This window comes from Sarcophilus harrisii, chromosome 4 (assembly GCF_902635505.1).
Source record: "Sarcophilus harrisii chromosome 4, mSarHar1.11, whole genome shotgun sequence".
Lineage (NCBI taxonomy): Eukaryota > Metazoa > Chordata > Mammalia > Dasyuromorphia > Dasyuridae > Sarcophilus > Sarcophilus harrisii.
The window spans coordinates 8917572-8936122 of NC_045429.1; the positions used below are offsets into that span (position 1 = coordinate 8917572).

Consider the following 18551-nt stretch of genomic DNA (forward strand, 5'->3'; position numbering starts at 1 on the left):
AAAATTCAAATGTGACCTTGGATGCTGTGTGACTTTAGCCAAATCTCTTAGTCTCTGGACCTGTTCTGAGCCTTCTCTTGTCTAAAGGAAAGGTGTAGTAGGCAACCTCTGAAGCTACTCCCACTGCTAGGTCTGTGACCCTTATAAGAAAAGATGACATTTCTATAAGACTTTGAGATGAACAGACATTTGTTGATTTGATTCTTGCAAGAACACAAAGTAGATAGGAGGTAAATAGTTATAGAAATAGGGGTGCCAGAGTTCCCAGAGCATTGGGCAGGAATCAAGAAGACTCCTATTCCTGAGTTCAAATCTGGCCTCAGACACTTCTTAGCTGTGTGATCCGAGGCAAGTCACTTATTTGCCTCAGTTTCTTCATCTGCAAAGTAATCTGGAAGAGGAAATGATAAACTACTCCATGTTCTCTGCCATGAAAACCTAAAATAAGGTCATGAAGAACTGGACACAACAAAATGATGGAACAACTATACATATATATATATATATATATATATGTATGTGTGTATATACATATATAGCATATGTATATATAGATATATATACATACATATACACACACAAATACCTGTACATATTTGTATATCTACAATGCCATAGATGTGTGTGTACATATACACACGTGTGTATGTACAAATATAAATAAACATGCCTATCTATGTATATCTACAAAGCTACATGGCAAAGTAGGAAAATTCTGGGCCTAGAGTCAGGGAGACCTGAATTCAAATCTTTCTTCCAACGCTTATTAGCTTTGTGACTCTAAGCAACTCCCTGAATCTCTGGATGCCTCATTTTCTTCACCTGTACAATGGGTATAATAATAGCATTTACCTCCAGGGTTGTTGTAAGGATCACTCTATGCTTAAAAGCTTTGTGCAAACTTTGAATCAGTCTATAAATGTCAGCTTTCCATTATGATGATTCCATAGTGGAATTGTCACTTTATGGAAGAGAACATGAGATTTCAATAGACTGGTGACAGAGATGGTAAGTGCAGGATAAAATAGCCATTCCTCCTGCTTACTGCTCACTTCTGGGAGAGCCCTGGGGAGGGGGAAACAAGTCAGGGACCCAGAGAATGAGTAGTGAAACTGGATAAAAGAGCCCTGATCTCAAGCTCCACTTGTATCTGAACTAGCTCAATGAGCTTTGGTCAAGCCACTTGACTTCTGGGATCCTAACATCATCAATCTTGAACTGAAAGGGACCTGGGAGGTTGTCCAGACAGGGCCAGCACACAAGCCCCAAACACCCTGGAATTAGCCAAACCAGATTTAAATGCAATTGGAAAATATTAACAAAATAAATTTACAAAACTACATAGATATTGCTAACTTAGATTAACACAGATAATATTAACTTGTGAATTTCCAAATCGGGATGCAGCTGCAGGGTCTGTTTCTGTTTGAGTCTGACACCGCTGATCTGGCCCTCCCTGCCACTAAAACTGAAGCCACGGGCAGGCAAATGACTTGGCCATGTAGCGGTAGTGCTCAGAAGAAAATTTATTTGTATCTAGGAGCTCTGACTCATTCCACTAAATGAGCCCTAAGATCCCAGGGACAGATAATCCAAGCAAAGTTTTCTATGCTGAGATCCCCAACTCTCAAGGTTCCCAGGGGTGATTTCAGAGGTCTGTGAACTGGATGGGGGAAAAGATCTTTCTCTTCATCAGCCTCTGATTGATACAGAGCTTTTCCTTTAATTATTTAAAAACATGGTTGTGAGATCCCAAGGCTTCCCTGGGATTGCCTAAAAGGGGACTATCATCTAGACAGAACAGGAAACTGAGTCCCAAAGAAGTGATGTCAGTGAATTGCTATGGTCACAGTCACATGGAAGGATTTCTAAGATTTTTTTCATTAACACCAAAGGAATATTTGTCTTTCCAAGGAGTTAATGGATGGATCAGTGACTCACTCACCTGAACAATGATGATTGTCTTCCCTCCAGAGGCTGTCGGTTCCTCAGCCTGACTTTGTGTTAAAGGGTCGCCTCCCCAACCCCTCCCTACCTCCCATAATTGACTTTTTTCTCTGGGTTTTCTTTGGGAAGCAACATTGATTTATTCCTGATTCTTGGCCCATTTCAGAATTGAGCATCCAGCTGCAGGCTACAGGAAGCTTTTTGAAACTGTGGAAGAGCTGTCTTCACCACTCCCAGCTCATGTCCAAGGTGGGTCCTCCCCCATTCTCCCTTCCCCTATTGACTGGAATCTTTCTCAAATACCAGGACATACAAAAAGCAATAAAGAAACTTGAGCCTTTTAGGAAGGGCACCTTGTCTCTCCTCTGGGCTCCTCTTAGTGTAGAAGATGAAGAGACCACAAGCCATTGAAGTGATATCAAAGGGACAATTAATGGGATTAATGGAAAGTCTCTGGGGAAACAGCTTCAATTTAAAGGCAGGGCTAATAGGGCCTCAGATTTAAGGGAATTTAGAGATCATCCAGAACAATCTTACTTTTTCACAAAAGATTAAACTGAGGCTAGGGAGGTAAGAAGTTGTGCCCAAGGACACATGAGATAGTGAAATGGATGAAGACAGATTTTTGTCATCATTAATTAAGCCCCATGTCCATCCAAAGCCAGTGCACATCAGGTGGTAAATAAAATTTCAAATTCAGTTGGTGGACTCTGAATGAGATGGGAAATGGGGCAGCTATGGCAGCCAGCAGAAGGTCCTGGCAGATAGGCCCTAGTTAGAATCCAGTCTCAGGTACTTACTAGCTGAGTGGTTCTGTGCCTCAACTTCCTGATGAGTAAATGAGGCTCATCAGCATGGCCATGCAACTGGTAAGAAAATCAAATGAAGTAATGAAGTAATCCATGGAAAACATTGCCAAAATATTAGCTGCTTTTATCATCTTTGTTACTGTCTCACTTCTCACTATGTATCTTTGTGACATTAGTCAAGGCCATTTGTCTTCCACGGACTTGATTATCTTTATAAATGTAATAGAAAAGTGGGAATAAAAATTTCCAATGCACAAATGAATCTGGAAAATAAGTTGGATTTTTAGTCAAAGGATCCAAGTTCAAATCCTGACTTCTGTGTGGCCTTGGACAAATCCCATAACCTCCCTGGGCTTCTGCAGTCTCATCTGGAAAAGAAGGTGGTGGGGTGGACAGGCAAACTCCATCTGGAGCCATCTGGAGCCAACTTTTGCCCAGGTGCCTTTCCAGGGTTATGGTGGAGATGGACTGAATGAGTATCTATGGAAACTCTTTGTAAAGAGCAGGGAGCTCTGCAAATCCCAGTAAGGCTGGATCACCAGAGGGCTCCCCTTCACCTAATGGCCAAGAGGACCTCCAGATATAGTACTATTTTCATAGGAAACTAGACTCCACTTCTTTCTCACCACACACAATTATTTAACTAGAACCAAAGGAAATAATTCATGTTTTTCTATTCAAATTTGTGAGAATTACATAAACTTTACCCTAAACCAAAGGGTATCACCAACAATGGCTGCCATTAAGAAAACCAGAGACACCTGAGTTCAAAAATCACCTCAGCCTGTAGTTTATTAACTTTTGTCACCCTAGCAAGTCATCTCTTTTTTTTAACATTTTAATTTTTTAAAATAACAGTTTTAGAAAAGCCTGAAAAGACTTACATGAACTGAGGCTAAGTGAAGTGAGTAGAAAAACAAGGGAACATTGTACACAGCAATAAGATAATTCAATAATTTAGTAGGATGGATTTGGCTCCTTTCAACAATGAGGTGATTCAGGCTAATTCCAATAGATTTGAGATAGAAAGAGCCATCTACGTCCAGAGAGAGAACTATGGAGACTGAACATGGATCAAAGCATAGTATTTTCAGCTTTTTTGTTGTTGTTCTTGTTGTTTGTTTGCTTGCTGTTTTTTTCTTCCTCATTTTCTTCCCTTTTGATTTTTCTTGCACAGTGTTACAGATATGAAATTTATTTAGAAGAATTGCACAGATTCAACTTATATTAGATTGCTTGCCTTCCAGGATGGGAAAGGGTGGAGAGAGAGAATGTTTGAATGTTGAAAACTATCTTAACATGTATTTAGAGAAATAAAATCTATTAAAATAATATTTAGTATTTTCCCCAATTATATGTTAAAATAATTTTTAATATTTTAGGTTTTTAGGTGTAGACAAACACACGTATAATCCTGTAAAACATTTTCATATTCGTAATTTTGTAAAAGACTCAAGATAAGTAACATGGAAGGAAGGAAGGAAGGAAGGAAGGAAGGAAGGAAGGAAGGAAGGAAGGAAGGAAGGAAGGAAGGAAGGAAGGAAATGAAAAATAGTATACTTCAGTCTGTATTTAGTCAATGTCAGTTCTTTCTTTGGAGTCAGATAGCGTGTTTCATCATGAATCCTTTAGAATTCATGTTGCCAAAAATAGTTGTCATTCAAACATTTCTCCATGAAACAAAATTGTTGTTACTTGTACAGTGCTCTCCTGGTTCTGCTCACTTCATTTTGTATCAGTTCATATAAGCTTTACCAGGTTTTTCTGAAATCAGTCTTGTAATTTCTTATAGCACAATAATATTCCATCGTAATCATATACTACAACTTGCTCAGCTATTCCTTAATTAATGGGCATCCCTTCAAATTCCAATTCTTAACTACCACAGAAAGAGCTGCTATAAATATTTTTGTACAATTGGTCCTTCCTTCCACAATAGTGGCCCTTTTTATTTATCTCTTTGGGATACAGATCTAATAGTGGCATTAGTGAATCAAAGGGCATGCACAGTTCCAAATTGCTCCCCATTATAATTAGATCAGTTCCCCACTCTATCAATAATATATTCATGTCCCAGTTTTTCAAAATCATCTCCAACATTTACCATTTTCCTTTTTTGTCACATTAACCAATCTGATAGATGTGAAGTGGTACCTCAGAGTTGTTTTAATTTACATTGCTTTAATCAATAGTGATTTAGAGCACTTTTCATATGACTGTAGATCATTTTGGTTTCTTTTTCTGAAAATTGCCTTTATATCCTTTGACTATTTATCAATTGGAGAACGCATGTATTCATGTAAATTTGATTCAGTTCTCTATATATCAGAGAAGTGAGGCTTTCATCAGAGATATTTACTGTAAAATTTTCCCCCAGTTTTCTGCTTTCCTTATAATTTCATTGTATTGGTTTTCTTTATGCAAAATCTTTTTTTTTATTTTATACAATCAAAATAATTTTTTTTTACATTTCAGTAAGTGCTCTATATCTTGTTTGATCCCAAATTCTCCCTTATCCATAGAACTGACAGGTAAACTATCCCATCTCTCAATTTGTTTATGTGTAAATCATGTACCCATTTTGACCTCATCTTGGTACATGGCATTAGATATTGGTCTGTACCCAGTTTCTTCCATACTGTTTTCCAATATTCCCAGCAGTTTTTGTAAAATAATGAATTCTTGTCCCTACAGATTGGATCTTTATGTTTTCACATACTAGATTACTATGATCATTTACTATAATATGTTTGATCTAAGCCACACTTTATTTCTTAGCCAGTACCAGATTATTTTGATAATTACCACTTTATAAAACTGTTTAAGATCTCCTATGGCCAGACCACTTTCCTTCCCATATTTTTCATTGGTTCCCTAGTTATTCTTGACCTTTTGTTCTTCAGCTAATTTTGTATTTTCTCTAGATCTATAAAATAATTTTGGGTAGTTTGATTGGTATGGCATTGAATAAATACACCAATTAAATACAATCATTTTATTTTATCTCCTTGGACTACCTATGAGCAATTTAGATTTTTCTAGTTGTTTAGATCTGGCTTTATTCATGTGAGGAAAAAACATTTTTTAGCTGTGTTCATTTAGTTCCTGGATTTGTCTTAGCACGCAGACTCTGGGCAAGTCATTTCATCTGAATCTCAATTTTCCCAGCTGCCCACTGGGACAGAGCACCTTCTAGGAAAGGGCAGAACTAGACTTGAGTCTGTGTTTCAATAAAGAAATATTAGTGAGAAAATGAGTGCCATTAATGCAGGCCAGCAGCTCCTCTGAAGAAAACTTTCAAGACTTCCTGAGTCCCATTGTTGATTATGTGTCTAAGACAAGACAGGAACCGAGATCTACCCCCTCTCTGCCTCTTTAAAATTGAGAACCTGATGGAGGTTGTCACTGATGGAGTAGTCACTTCCCCAATGTCTTGGGATGTCTTGGGGCTGAAACAAGATAAGGCACTTAAAGGGGGTTGCAAGCTTTGAAGTACTGAAAAGGGAAACTGGATTTGAATCCCACCTTTGACATTTGCTATCTTGGACAAACCAAATGACATTCCCTAGGTCTCACTTTCCTTATCTGTTAAAAGAGGGGCTTGGACCAGACAGCCCTCTGGGCTCCTATCCAACTTATCTCTACAACGCTATCTTCTGTCCTTGCTCTCCTGGAAAGCACAGATGACATCTCTGTTCCCCTGTGAAGTATCACCATGTTAGCCACCTCAACCTCTTTACCAATGCCTGTACCTGTCCCCCATTTGTCTTCTTGTGCAGAGATTTAAGGCAAGTCAGGCCCTATGTGAGCCGTGCTGAGTGATTGCCATCTCCCAACATTGAGGGAGCACTTCCTGTGGGCTCTGGGCCATCTGAAACCTGACTGGGCTGCTCCAATGCCTTTTACTTCACTGTATTACCTTAACAAAACATATCCATTGACACTTCCTCATCACAACTAAGCTGACCTCAGAAGTCTGTGCCTCTCGGACCTCATGCGTCTATTCCACATCTGCCACCGAGCCAGCCAAAGACAAGACAACAGCCTGAGTCCACTTCTCTGGATTCGTGACTCTGCCGTGGAGCCCCTCAGAGGCAGTCCATCTTCCCTTTCTGTCTCCCCCAGGCACCAGCATCCTAGTTCAAGTGTTCAGCAAGTCACTCTGTCAATCAATAATTACTGAACTTTTATTAAGTGCTGCCTCTGTGCTGGGCACTGGGCAAGCTCTGGGGATTCAAAAAAGTCAAAGGATCATCTGTCCTCGGGAAGTTCCTATTCTGGTCTAAAATGGGCGTCCCCAGCTGGGATTTGAGCTGGGACTCAGCAGGATTTGCTCTTGTGCCCCTTGTTCGTAGGCAGAATTCCGCCATGGCTCACTGGCAGCCTCCTTCGATGTGGGCCTGGCCTGTTTGAAGTTGGAAGTGAGCCGTTTTATCATCTGTTTGACGGGCAAGCCCTTCTCCATAAGTTTGACTTTAAGGAAGGCCGGGTCACGTATCATAGAAGGTAAGTGAGGGAGGGAAAATCACAGGCAGCTGGGGGACTCAATAAGGAAGCCCTGAGTTGAATCCAGCCTCAGACACTTACTAGCCCCATCACTTTACCTCTGCCTATTAATAGAGGAATAATAATAGTGCCTACCTCATGCAGTGATCATAAGGATCAAATGAGATACAATCATACATAGTGAGTGTTATAGACATACTTCTCTCCCTCTCTCCTCATAGAATTGGAACTTGAAGTAACTTTAGAGGACGTAGCATCCAACTCCCACATTTTAGGGACAGGGAAACTGAGGCAGAAGAAAGATTTGAACTCAGGTCCTTTGCCTACAAGAGCTAATCCCCATTCCGTTCTATTAGGCTAGAAGGCAGGAATCGCAGTCTGAGACTGAATGTTTCCCGGACCTGTTGTCTCACTGTGGGTGGTCCTCCGGCCTCCCGACAAGGAAGCCCTCCTTGCCTTTTTACTCAAAGGTCATCAAGGAGCGCTTCCTCGGGGGGGGGGGGGGAGGTGACGCCGTCCAGGTGCAGCTTGGGGCCTTGTGTCTGAGGCTGCTCCTTTGCTCCCTCTTTTTCCAACTCGGAATGGGGACGCGCGACCCCCCCCCACACACACACACACACACACACGCCGGCACTTCAGGCGCTGCGCCTCTTGCTCTCGTTGCCAGGTTCATCCGCACGGACGCCTACGTGAGAGCCATGACGGAGAAAAGGATCGTCCTGACGGAGTTCGGCACCTGCGCCTTCCCGGATCCGTGCAAAAACATCTTCTCCAGGTGGCTGGGCGGGCGGGCGGCTTCTCTGCGCCCGCTTAGCTCGGCTGCTCGCTCTCTCTCTGGGAGAGCCGCCGGCCTCACCCTCCGCTTGCTTCCTCAGGTTCTTTTCTTACTTTCGAGGCGTGGAGGTCACCGACAATGCCCTGGTGAACGTCTACCCCGTGGGGGAAGATTACTACGCCTGCACCGAGACCAACTTCATCACCAAGATCAACCCGGACACTCTGGAGACCATCAAGCAGGTAGAGCTGTGTGCGCTCCGTGTAGCTCCCTCCCGTGTCTGCCGCTAGACGGGGATTCCACTGCCTGGATGACGCCCGGGGCGGAAATTCCCTCTCTCGGGCACTTTGGCAGTTTATATGCAGTTAGAGTTAAGGAGCTGTCCAAGGTACCAAGCGGCACAGGTAGAATCTGAATTCAGACCAAGGAGCTGTCCGAGGTCCCAAGGTGCAGAGCAGACAGACCAAAGAACTGTCCGAAGTCCCGAGGTGCAGTCAGAATTTGAGTTCAGCAGTTCCCACTAGAAGATCAAACCTCTGTGTACTATGCAATAATGCTTTGGGGGAAATTGCTAGTTCAATAGCGAATGTGCATATCCATTAAAAATGATTTCACAAAAGGAAAGTTGTAGTTCTTTACAGGATCCTAAAAGTACAAGACCCACAGGCTTTCTTGTAAATAAGATGGAATTAGGGAATCTCTCCTGGGCTCAGGTGAGACTGTGTTCATTGGCACCAGGTCATGCAAGCTTCCTAGTTCTACATGAACATTTTGACCTTATTGTGGTACGTGTGTAATGTGTCGGTCTAAACCTAATGTCTGCCCAACTGTCTTCCAGTTTTTCAAAAAGCTTCGTTAACTAGGGAATCCTTTCCCAAGGTTTTTTAATCTTTCCAAATTTCTCTTAATTATATGTTGCTGGGTCCAGTTGTTTCTGATTCTTACTTATCTAGGAACAAAAGAAAACAAGATCATAAATTTAGACAAAGAGGGGCCCAGAAAGGCCCCTGTACATATCGTACAGTGCCCTCGTTTTCCAGATAAGAAACTGAAGGCAGGAGAATCTAGCGACTGGCTTAACATTACTTGGATAATATGTATCAGAGGGACAATTTGAACTTGGATCTCCCAACTCTTAACTTTGACTCTCTCTCCACAATATCATGGGCTGACTTTTATATCAAACAGTACTGACAATTACTGCTTTATAATATAATATGAAGTCTAGATGGCTTGTTCACCTTCCATTACATTTTGCTTTTCTTTCTGTTATTTCCCTTGAAGTTCTAGATCTTTTGTTCCTACAGATCAATTCTTCTATTATCTTGTCAGATTCCACAGAGGAGAATTTAACTGGTATTTGCTGTCCTGTAGGTTGACCTTTGCAACTACGTCTCAGTCAATGGTGCATCGGCTCATCCCCACATCGAAAATGATGGGACTGTTTATAATATTGGTAACTGCTTTGGAAAGAACTTTTCTCTTGCTTACAACATTGTCAGGATTCCTCCCCTACAAGCAGGTAGGACCACAGGCTGGACCCTTCCTTAAACAAACTTGCCCAAGTGTGAGAAATGTGTCAGGGCTATGGGATGATGGAGCCAGTTTGTCCTGGGTCTGATTTCCCTAAAATCACTTTTCAGAATCACAAGTCTCCTTTGATTCCCTAAAGAGCTCAATGGCTTCACTGGAAATTTGTCTGTTGAATTGAAGTTTCAATTCAATTCAATCCTAATTTAACAAGGATTAACTGAATGCAGAGAACTGTATTAGGCACTGGGAGTACAAAGTAAAAAACAAAATAAGCTCCTCAAGGAGCTTACATTCTACTGCACACAAGGAAGCAAATACAAAATAATTTCAGGACAGGAAAGTGCTAATCGCTGCTAAAGATCTTCCATAGCAGGAGGCACCTGCATAGGAATGCTATGAGGAATGCTATTTTTCAACTGAGGATCACAAAGACTTCTTGTACAAGGAAGATCATTAGTGTAGGTAGAAGAATGTTTGGGAAACAACTTTGAGGCTGGTTTGACTGGACTAAAGAGTGCATGGAGAGAAATCACATGAGTAAGACTGGAAAGATTAGGGGAATTTGGGAAGGGAGAAATTTAAATCCCTGACTAACCAAGAAGCTCTTGTGAACTTTTGAATGGGGTGGAGGGAAGGGAGGAAATCAGATCAGATCCATATTTTAGGGAAGTCAGCTTGGTAGTTATGTGAGAGACAGGCTGGAGAAGGAAGAGATTAAAGCAGAGAAAACCAATGTAGATGCTTGTCAAATTTCCTATGGAGATGAGTGGGGCTTTAAGTTAGTCTGATGAGAGAGAAAAAACAAACAAAACAAAAACAAAAAACAAAACAAAACAAAAACAAACAAACAAAAACAAATGTGAGGAACAATGAGATTAAATGTCCTAGCAAACAAGTGGGTTTGGCACAGGACAGGCTCTTCAAAGCACAAGCTGAAAATGTACTTTTCTTGCACACCAGGTTTTTAATTCTCAGACTCCTTCAGAAGAGATTTTTCATCAGTCTTGTGAAAATATCTTTATTTTAGACAAAGAAGACCCAATAAACAAGTGTGAGGTGGTCGTCCAATTTCCCTGTAGCGATCGGCTGAAACCATCTTACGTCCACAGGTAAATCAAGAGCCCTTCTCAATATTCAAGAGAAAAAAAGGGAGCACTTTTATCATCTTCTTTGCCTTTGAGCAAACTTGAACATAGTATTTCCGGGTAGTCAGATACATGTAGGTACAAATGACTGTGTTAGTAAGCCCTTCCTCTGCAAGTAAACCTCATGAGTGTGTTTATTTCTATGCTTGGGCAGCAGCCCTCCTGCCTCACATGCTCACGTTGTGTTTCTCCACAGCTTTGGGCTGACTCCAAATTACATTGTTTTTGTGGAGACACCCGTCAAAATTAACCTGCTCAAGTTCCTTTCCTCCTGGACCCTGTGGGGAGCCAACTACATGGATTGCTTTGAGTCCAATGAAACCATGGGGGTGAGCACCATCCTCGCTAAGCCAAGTACTCTGGGAGAGTTTTCCCAAGGGCACCTTCTAACTCTTTTCCCATTTTCCAAGGTGTGGCTTCATGTAGCTGAAAAAAAACAAGGCAAGTACCTCAACAACAAATACAGAACATCCTCTTTTAACCTCTTCCATCACATTAACACATATGAAGAGGGCAACTTCCTGATTGTGGATCTCTGCTGCTGGAAAGGGTAAGAACAGAAAAGCACTACAGGGATTGTCATCATGTCTGGGTCCCCTGGCTGTCCAAGGTAGCCCTTTGTGGGCATCTGTCTCACTCAGAAACAAGGGATTGTCCTTCTAGAACTAAAGCCTACCCATCGGCTATAGGCTCTCTCTGTCTACAATCTCTGAATCTATTGTAATGTCTGTCTTGCTAACTATATTTCAATGTGATTCTTTATTTTATGCATTCAGGAACATGATTCTGAGAAGGGCTCGCTAGCCCTTCTCCAGACTTTTACCAAAGGGATCCAGAATACAAAATAGATTAAGAACACATTTGATGTTGTTCAATCCTCTCATTTCACAGATGAGATTTTACCAAGTCCAAGTTGATTGTCTTAGGAATACCATAGACTCATGGAGCCATCTTGTCCACCACTCTCATTTTACAGATGAGGAAACTGAGCTCCAGTAACCACATATTCACCAACCAGTAATATCTTCTGAAGCATAAATAATTTGATCAGATAGAGAGAACTGTTTACCTAGAGTCATCCCCCCAAGAAATGGTGTCTATAAGCATATGTATATAAGCTTAAGAGTCTTGAGTTAGCTGGTGGAATAGTGGATAGTGCTGGCCACCGGATTTCAAATCCTGCCTCACATACTAATGGTCTCAGTGATGCATGGCCAGTCACTTAGCTGTTCTCAGCCTCAGTTTCCTCTTCTGTTAAAAGAGGGTAATAACACATAGTTTATAGAATTGTTGTGAGAATGATGTATAGAACTTTTCAGGCCCTCCAGTGCCTAAGATAATTGGCTCTTATAATTACTAGAATGGTTCACTGTTTTCTTCCACAACAGCTCATTTTGGTGCATGGCATAGAGGTAGAGTTCAGACCTGGTAGGGGATGGCACACCTGTCATACAAAAAGAAATCTGGCTAAACCTGAATATGTTAGTCTCTAGGGGACCGGCCAAATAGCAGCTCATGAAGACTAGGGATTGGAGGAAATGGGAAGTGGGTAGTTCAAGGAGTAATCATTCACAAGGCCATCCACATGGTCAGCTCCCTGTGGCAGAATGTGGACCCTCCTGCCATATCTTAGAGATTGCCTCAGGCGCTATCTATCATTTCTTCAAGGATGGGCAGATGACTTAGACATGTGTAGCCAAGGAGACTTGAGCTCCTCCTGTGCCCTCAGATACTTTCCTACCCAGCCATGCAGCCTTTCAACTTCAGATTTGCTTCTGTAAAAAAAAAGGGTTTATAAAGCCAGCACCTGCTTCCCAGGCTGGACAAGTTATACAAAGTACTTGAGGAAGCATACAGCACTATTCACATGTTTGTTGTTACTCTGCTCATGTTGGAATTCTTCCCTCAACAGATTTGAGTTCGTTTATAATTACTTGTATTTAGCCAATTTACGAGAGAACTGGGAGGAGGTCAAAAGAAATGCCATAAAGGCTCCCCAACCTGAAGTTCGGAGATATATCCTTCCTGTGGTTATTAACAAGGTAATTCACCAAAGTAGCTCCAAGTATGTTGGGTGGCCCCTGACATGGCAGACTGGCTTTCCTTCTTCATAAAGTATATATACACTCACCATAGAGGCCCTAAACCTCAACCAGAGTTTGGACATTGTGTCCAAACAGAGACACAATGGAATGATCCCTGGAGCCTGGGAATCCAATCCTGCCCCCAAGGATCAGGACCTTTGATACCTTGGGCAAGTCATTGGACTTAAAACTTACTTCCTAAGTCCTCTGCCTTGGGGGAACTTGTTCCCAGCCTTGCTTTTGTTTGGTCATGTGTGAGAATGACTTCCTCCATGGTCACCAGTGGGTTCTTGTCTATTCCAATAAAACTCTTATTCATTTTTTTCTGATATTCTATTCAGGGGTAGAGAGGTCCAGTCCATTCCTGGCCCTTTTATAAGAAAGCATTCATGAGGGCAAGGGCTGAGGCTGCCAAGGTGACTGCAAACCCCTGGTGTCCATCACGCCATATTCCTTGGCTGTATAATAGGTCATCTCCATCACTCACCTTTGCATTGTATAGTAGTCACAGATTAGCAAAATATGTTTTAGTTTAATTTGGAAATCACTTACCCAGGAAAGCACAAAATCAGCGACACTGAATTGGGAACAAGGGAGAGGACTAAGATTACTTTTCCTTTTAGGTTCAATTTCCTCAGTGTCTTCTCTCCATGAATCTGGAATGCATAAAAATAAACTTTTAGAAAGTACTTGAAACTGAGTTTCCTCAGCATCTCTGCTCTGGTGCAATCTGATCCCAAATATAGAATGGAAGGTGATTCCCTGAAGTTTCCAATGGCCTTACCAATCTAGATGTAGACCTAGGGTCAAATACTCCAGGAAAAGAAAACTTAGAGAATGAGCCATTTGCTAAAAAATAATATGGAACAAAGGTGACAGCCTTACAAATCTGCCTGCAAAATATACCTCCAAGGAATTCTAGGGTTTTGTGGGTTTTTTTGTTTGTTTGTTTGTTTGTTTTGGGGGGTTTTTCTTGGTTTTTGTTTGTTTGTTTGTTTTTTGTTTTTGTTTTTACTGTGTAGATACAAAATGTTTATCAGGCACTTAATAGATTACAAAGTAATTTACATATGTAATGTCAATTGAGCTTCAGAACCATCCTCTGAGATAGGAATTTCACATCTTCTCTTCACCCATTTTTCCCATGAACAAGAGGACAGTACAGTGACTGCTGGTGGTACAGAGTATTAAGCACTGGACCTAGAGTCAGTGAGAGTCTTCAGATCCTGCCTGAGACAATCACTGGCTGTGTTACCCTGGCCAAGTTACAGAATTCTCTGAGACTCAGTTTCCTCATCTGTAAAATGAGGGGGTTGGACTTGGCTGCTAAGGTGCCTGATAGTTTTAAATCTTTCTTCTTTGATCATACAGTGTGCCCTGGTCACTCAGTTAAGAAATGTCAGAGACAGGATAGGATTTAAGCCTCAGTGCTTTTCTTTGATTCCCTGTTTTTCTCTGTCTCTGTTTCTCCACACACAGAAACATATACATACAGATCCATTTATGCATTATATGGTTATATACTTGTGTATGTGCCTATATTTATATACATACATATATATATTTACATTTGTATATATGTATGTATATATTTATATGTTATGTGTATGTGTTCAATACAAATACATATCAAAATTATAGTTCTCTCAAATACATTCTGAATATAGTACCTAAGAAAATTCCTGTGTAAACTACTGTTATAAGACCTCTCTCTTAAATTCTAGACTTTGGAGAGCTTAAGGGAACTCTTGAGGCAGCTAAATGGCCAAATGCTTAGCATTGGCCTTAGATAAAGACGACCTCAGTTTGAAACTGGCCTCAGACACTTAGTGACTGTGTGATTCTGAGCAAGTCTCTTTCCCTCTGTCTGCCTCAGTTTCCTGATCTGCAAATGGGGATAATGATAGCACCTTCCTCACAGGATTGTTGTGAGAACCAAATGAGCTAACGTTTGTAAAATGCAATGTAAACCTTAAGGTTCTTAGAGAGATGCTAGCCCTTATTTTGAGGTCACTGAGTCCAGCCCCACCATCTTCTCTTTTCATGCTTATTACTCCAGAGTTGTTTTCACTACCAAGCCTAAGGCAGCCTCAAAGGTTGCTACACTTGAGAATATCAGCATCCCTGAGTTCTAATCCTGCCTCAGATATTGTCCAGTTCTATGACCATGGACAGCTCACTAATAACTCAGAGCTTCAATTTCCTCATGAATAAAATGGGGATAATAACATAAATACTCCATTCTACCTCCCATAGTTGTTGTGAGTGCAATACTTACTTAAGAATGAATTTTATCATCCTAGCTTGGTCATGTCTGTATAAGGCCACAATGGCAGAGGGAGACAAAGAAGTCAAGCCCAGAACCAGCCGCCATTTTGCTTCTCTTTTATCAGTGGCTTTTGTTACCTTTCTTCTAGGCTGATACAGGCAAAAATCTGGTGAGTTTGCCCAACACCACAGCAGCCGCTATTCTCCGTAGTGATGGGACCATCTGGCTGGAGCCCGAGGTCCTCTTCTCCGGATCCCGCCAAGGTGAGGAGATCAGCCATGCGGGGGACATTAAATTCCACAAGCACTTACTCTGTGCCCAGAGCTGGGGATGCAAAGACATCCTTTCTGGTCCTCAGACAGCTTTTGGTCTCCTGTGAGGTGTCCAGCTCATTGCTGTCTCATTTTAATCGAGTCTTGGTCATTTGCTAACTATTGGATTTGGCTAAGCTGTGTCATGACTTTAGTTTCTCAGTTTTACCTGTACAATTAACAGCATACTCAAACTCCTTTTGAAGAGAGGCACTTTGTAAATGTGAGTTACTCTCTGATGGTCCTAGAATTACAGCTGGTCTACAAATGAAAGTAACATTAGGCTCAGCTTTATACAGGGAACAAGCTGTAGGTCCACAATTTGAATCAGAGTTTTTTGACCCCGATCTGAGCTCCTTCCATAAGATCTCTCCTATATTTTGCTATTATTTCTCTGAAAAAAGTTCTAGATCTGGAAACAGGTGGCCTGAGTCCATTAAGCCTGCAAATGATGCTGGGTAGCTCATTTCACCCCGATACACTTCACTTCCCATCTGCAAAATGAGGGCATCAAAGTCTGCATCCTCACTCTTGGTGTAGGGAAACGATTGTAGAATATGTGGCTCTGTCTTGGACATGTTCTCTCCCCAAAGTCTAAGTCATTGGGGTTTTCTCAGTCCTCTTTATTTAAATATGACTATTTATTGGAGAAAACAATGGGAAAAGATGGGGAAACCACAATTCTAAATTTGAGAATTCTCATCAGCTTTATGCTTTTATTATGAAGTCCAGTTTCTGCCCAGGATTCAACTTCATTAGCATATCTGAGGCCATTTCTGTGTCCCATCCCCTCACACTTTCTAGCAGCATCCCATTAGAGCAGAACCTCCTGAAGGGCAGACTGGCTGACCTTTGCATCCCTGCAGTATGGCTCAGTGCCAGAGACACCGTGAGTGATTTAAGAAATGCTTTTTCATTTTTTTTCCTCATTTTTGTGCTTTTTTGCAGCTTTTGAGTTTCCCCAAATCAATTATCACAAGTACGGTGGGAAACCCTACACATATGCCTATGGATTGGGACTGAACCACTTTGTTCCAGACAGGGTAATGGCTGGCACCAATTTAAGGGAAGCGGGTCTTGTATTCGAGTGTTCACTGGACTATTTTTTTGTGTTCTCTGCTTGTACAGCTTTGTAAACTGAATGTCAAGAGCAAAGAAACGTGGGTGTGGCAGGAGCCAGACTCCTATCCGTCTGAGCCCATTTTCGTGTCACATCCAGATGCCCGTGAAGAAGATGATGGTAATGAAAACCAGAAATAGCCCCGGAGAGGGAGGCTTCCCTGGGGTCTCACTCAGGTCTAAGGCACCAGGCATTTTTCCCTTTCCTGATCAGAATCATTCTTTGCCACACCTGGCACAAGGATGGTTTCCAGTTGGAGGAAGGACATTGAGAGTGAGCAGAGGAGACAACTGGGATTGGGAGGCCTTGGAGCCCCCCCTGAAAGCATCTGTAGAGATAAAGCCAGGGGGAATGCCATGGTGTGTGAATGCCCCCAAAGGCAAGGCTAGCATCCGGGGTGGGCTACTATAGACAGCAAGAGGAGAGTGGAGGGAGCAAAGAAGTACAGGCTATGATAGCATGCTAGGTCACTGGGGAAGCCACTGTCCTTCTCAGTGTTTCCATTAGGGACCCTCAGTGACAGTCCCTCCCTCCCAAGATTGGTGTGAGTTCTAAACAAGGTAACATCCAGGAAGTGCTGAGAGATGAAGTGACTTGCCCAGGATCACATAGGTAAAAAGTACCCAGGGCTGGATTTGAACTAGGTCTTCCTGCCTCCAAGTCTGCCTGCCCTTTGGGATTTCATGAGTAGAGGAATCTCCCAGATAAGGAAACTCCCTTCTCACTGTTGCCCCTGTGCAATCAGCACCTTATCTGTGCCTTACAATGGCAGACCATCACCCAGAGCACTAGCAATTGTTGTTTGTCTTTTGTTCCCAAAGAGGACTCTGACATCAGGGAGGTGATGCTATGACATGCAATAGAATTGGATTTGAGGAAGGGAGGGCTGGGAAAGGTCACCAGCCTCAGTTTCCCCTCCAGATCCTCCCCTCTGGATCCAGGAGCCAGATATTAGCATGAATTATAAGCCTGGGGTGGGGGCTGGTGGGAGGGCAAGACCTTTTTCTACCCTGTGGAGGTGCCTGCCCAAGACCACAGGGTCACCAAATGTCACCCACAGGGCCGAACCAAGTCTTGAGGTTTCTGCAGCTCCCTCAATGTAGGCAGACAGTGATCATGATGTGTAAGCTCAACTCTAACCAGCCCTCCCCGCTGTCGGCCTCTGATTGGCAGGAGTGGTTCTGAGTGTGGTGGTGAGCCCCGGGGTGGGACAGAAGCCCGCTTACCTCCTGGTCCTCAACGCTAAGGACATGACCGAAGTCGCCCGGGCCGAAGTGGAAATCAACATCCCGGTCACCTTCCATGGGCTGTTTAAAAAGTCCTGATCTCAGGTCACTCTTCCCCACCATCAAGACCCCCGGTGACCCGGTCTTGTGGTCTCCCTTGTCTTTACCACAAGCTCCTAGAATGTCCCAAAGCTTTCCAGATAATGCTGGGGGTCTCATATGGTGCTGGGCACATTACTGCCCTCAAAAAGACCACCCGTGGGGATCCCCCCAAACACCCCCTTGGACAGACTCTATTGGACACATTTAGATGGTGGGAGTGTGGACATTATTAAAATGATTCCAGATAGAAAAGTGTGCTTTCAACAGATCTGTGCTTTCTTTCTGTAGACCTGAGATCCACATTCAGGAGTCATTGATTCATGTGTAGTTCTGATGATGAGTCCCAGATCCCAGGTGAGGGGAGTGTGACGTAGTCAAGAGAGCTTAGGGTTCTGAGGTCAAAGAACTCCCTCTCAGGGTTTCAGGTTTCTCCTTTGTAAAGTTGGAGGTTGAAATCCACAATCCTTATGCTTCCTTCCAGTTCCCAACCTACAGTGTCCTGATTGTATGTCCTTGGCCTGCTGGGGCAGGTGATTTTCCCTCTTTTTTCCAGATAGGAAAAAGTAAAATAGTAATTATGTTATACAAATGAGGTACAGAGGAAGAATAGACACAGATAGTGTTGGGATGCTCAGGTGCTTGTGTGTCCAATGAGAGAGCTGAGCTCAATGACACTTAGTGTCTTTCCAGTTGTCAATGGATGGTCCTAAATAGCATGTTACAG

At 42.5% G+C, this 18551-nt stretch overlaps 1 protein-coding gene across 1 annotated transcript; it reads left to right on the forward strand.

Annotated features, from left to right (window-relative positions):
* Nucleotides 1–1401: 1401 nt before the first annotated feature.
* Nucleotides 1402–17977, forward strand: RPE65 (retinoid isomerohydrolase RPE65). The gene is made up of 14 exons (XM_031968365.1): nucleotides 1402–1484; nucleotides 2114–2196; nucleotides 7112–7262; nucleotides 7930–8037; nucleotides 8138–8279; nucleotides 9412–9559; nucleotides 10598–10679; nucleotides 10912–11044; nucleotides 11126–11265; nucleotides 12628–12757; nucleotides 15217–15331; nucleotides 16328–16422; nucleotides 16508–16619; nucleotides 17673–17977. Exons 1-14 carry the CDS (start codon nucleotides 1402–1404, stop codon nucleotides 17822–17824), a joined length of 1674 nt encoding a protein of 557 aa, XP_031824225.1. The 3' UTR covers nucleotides 17825–17977.
* The last annotated feature ends 574 nt before the right edge of the window (nucleotides 17978–18551 follow it).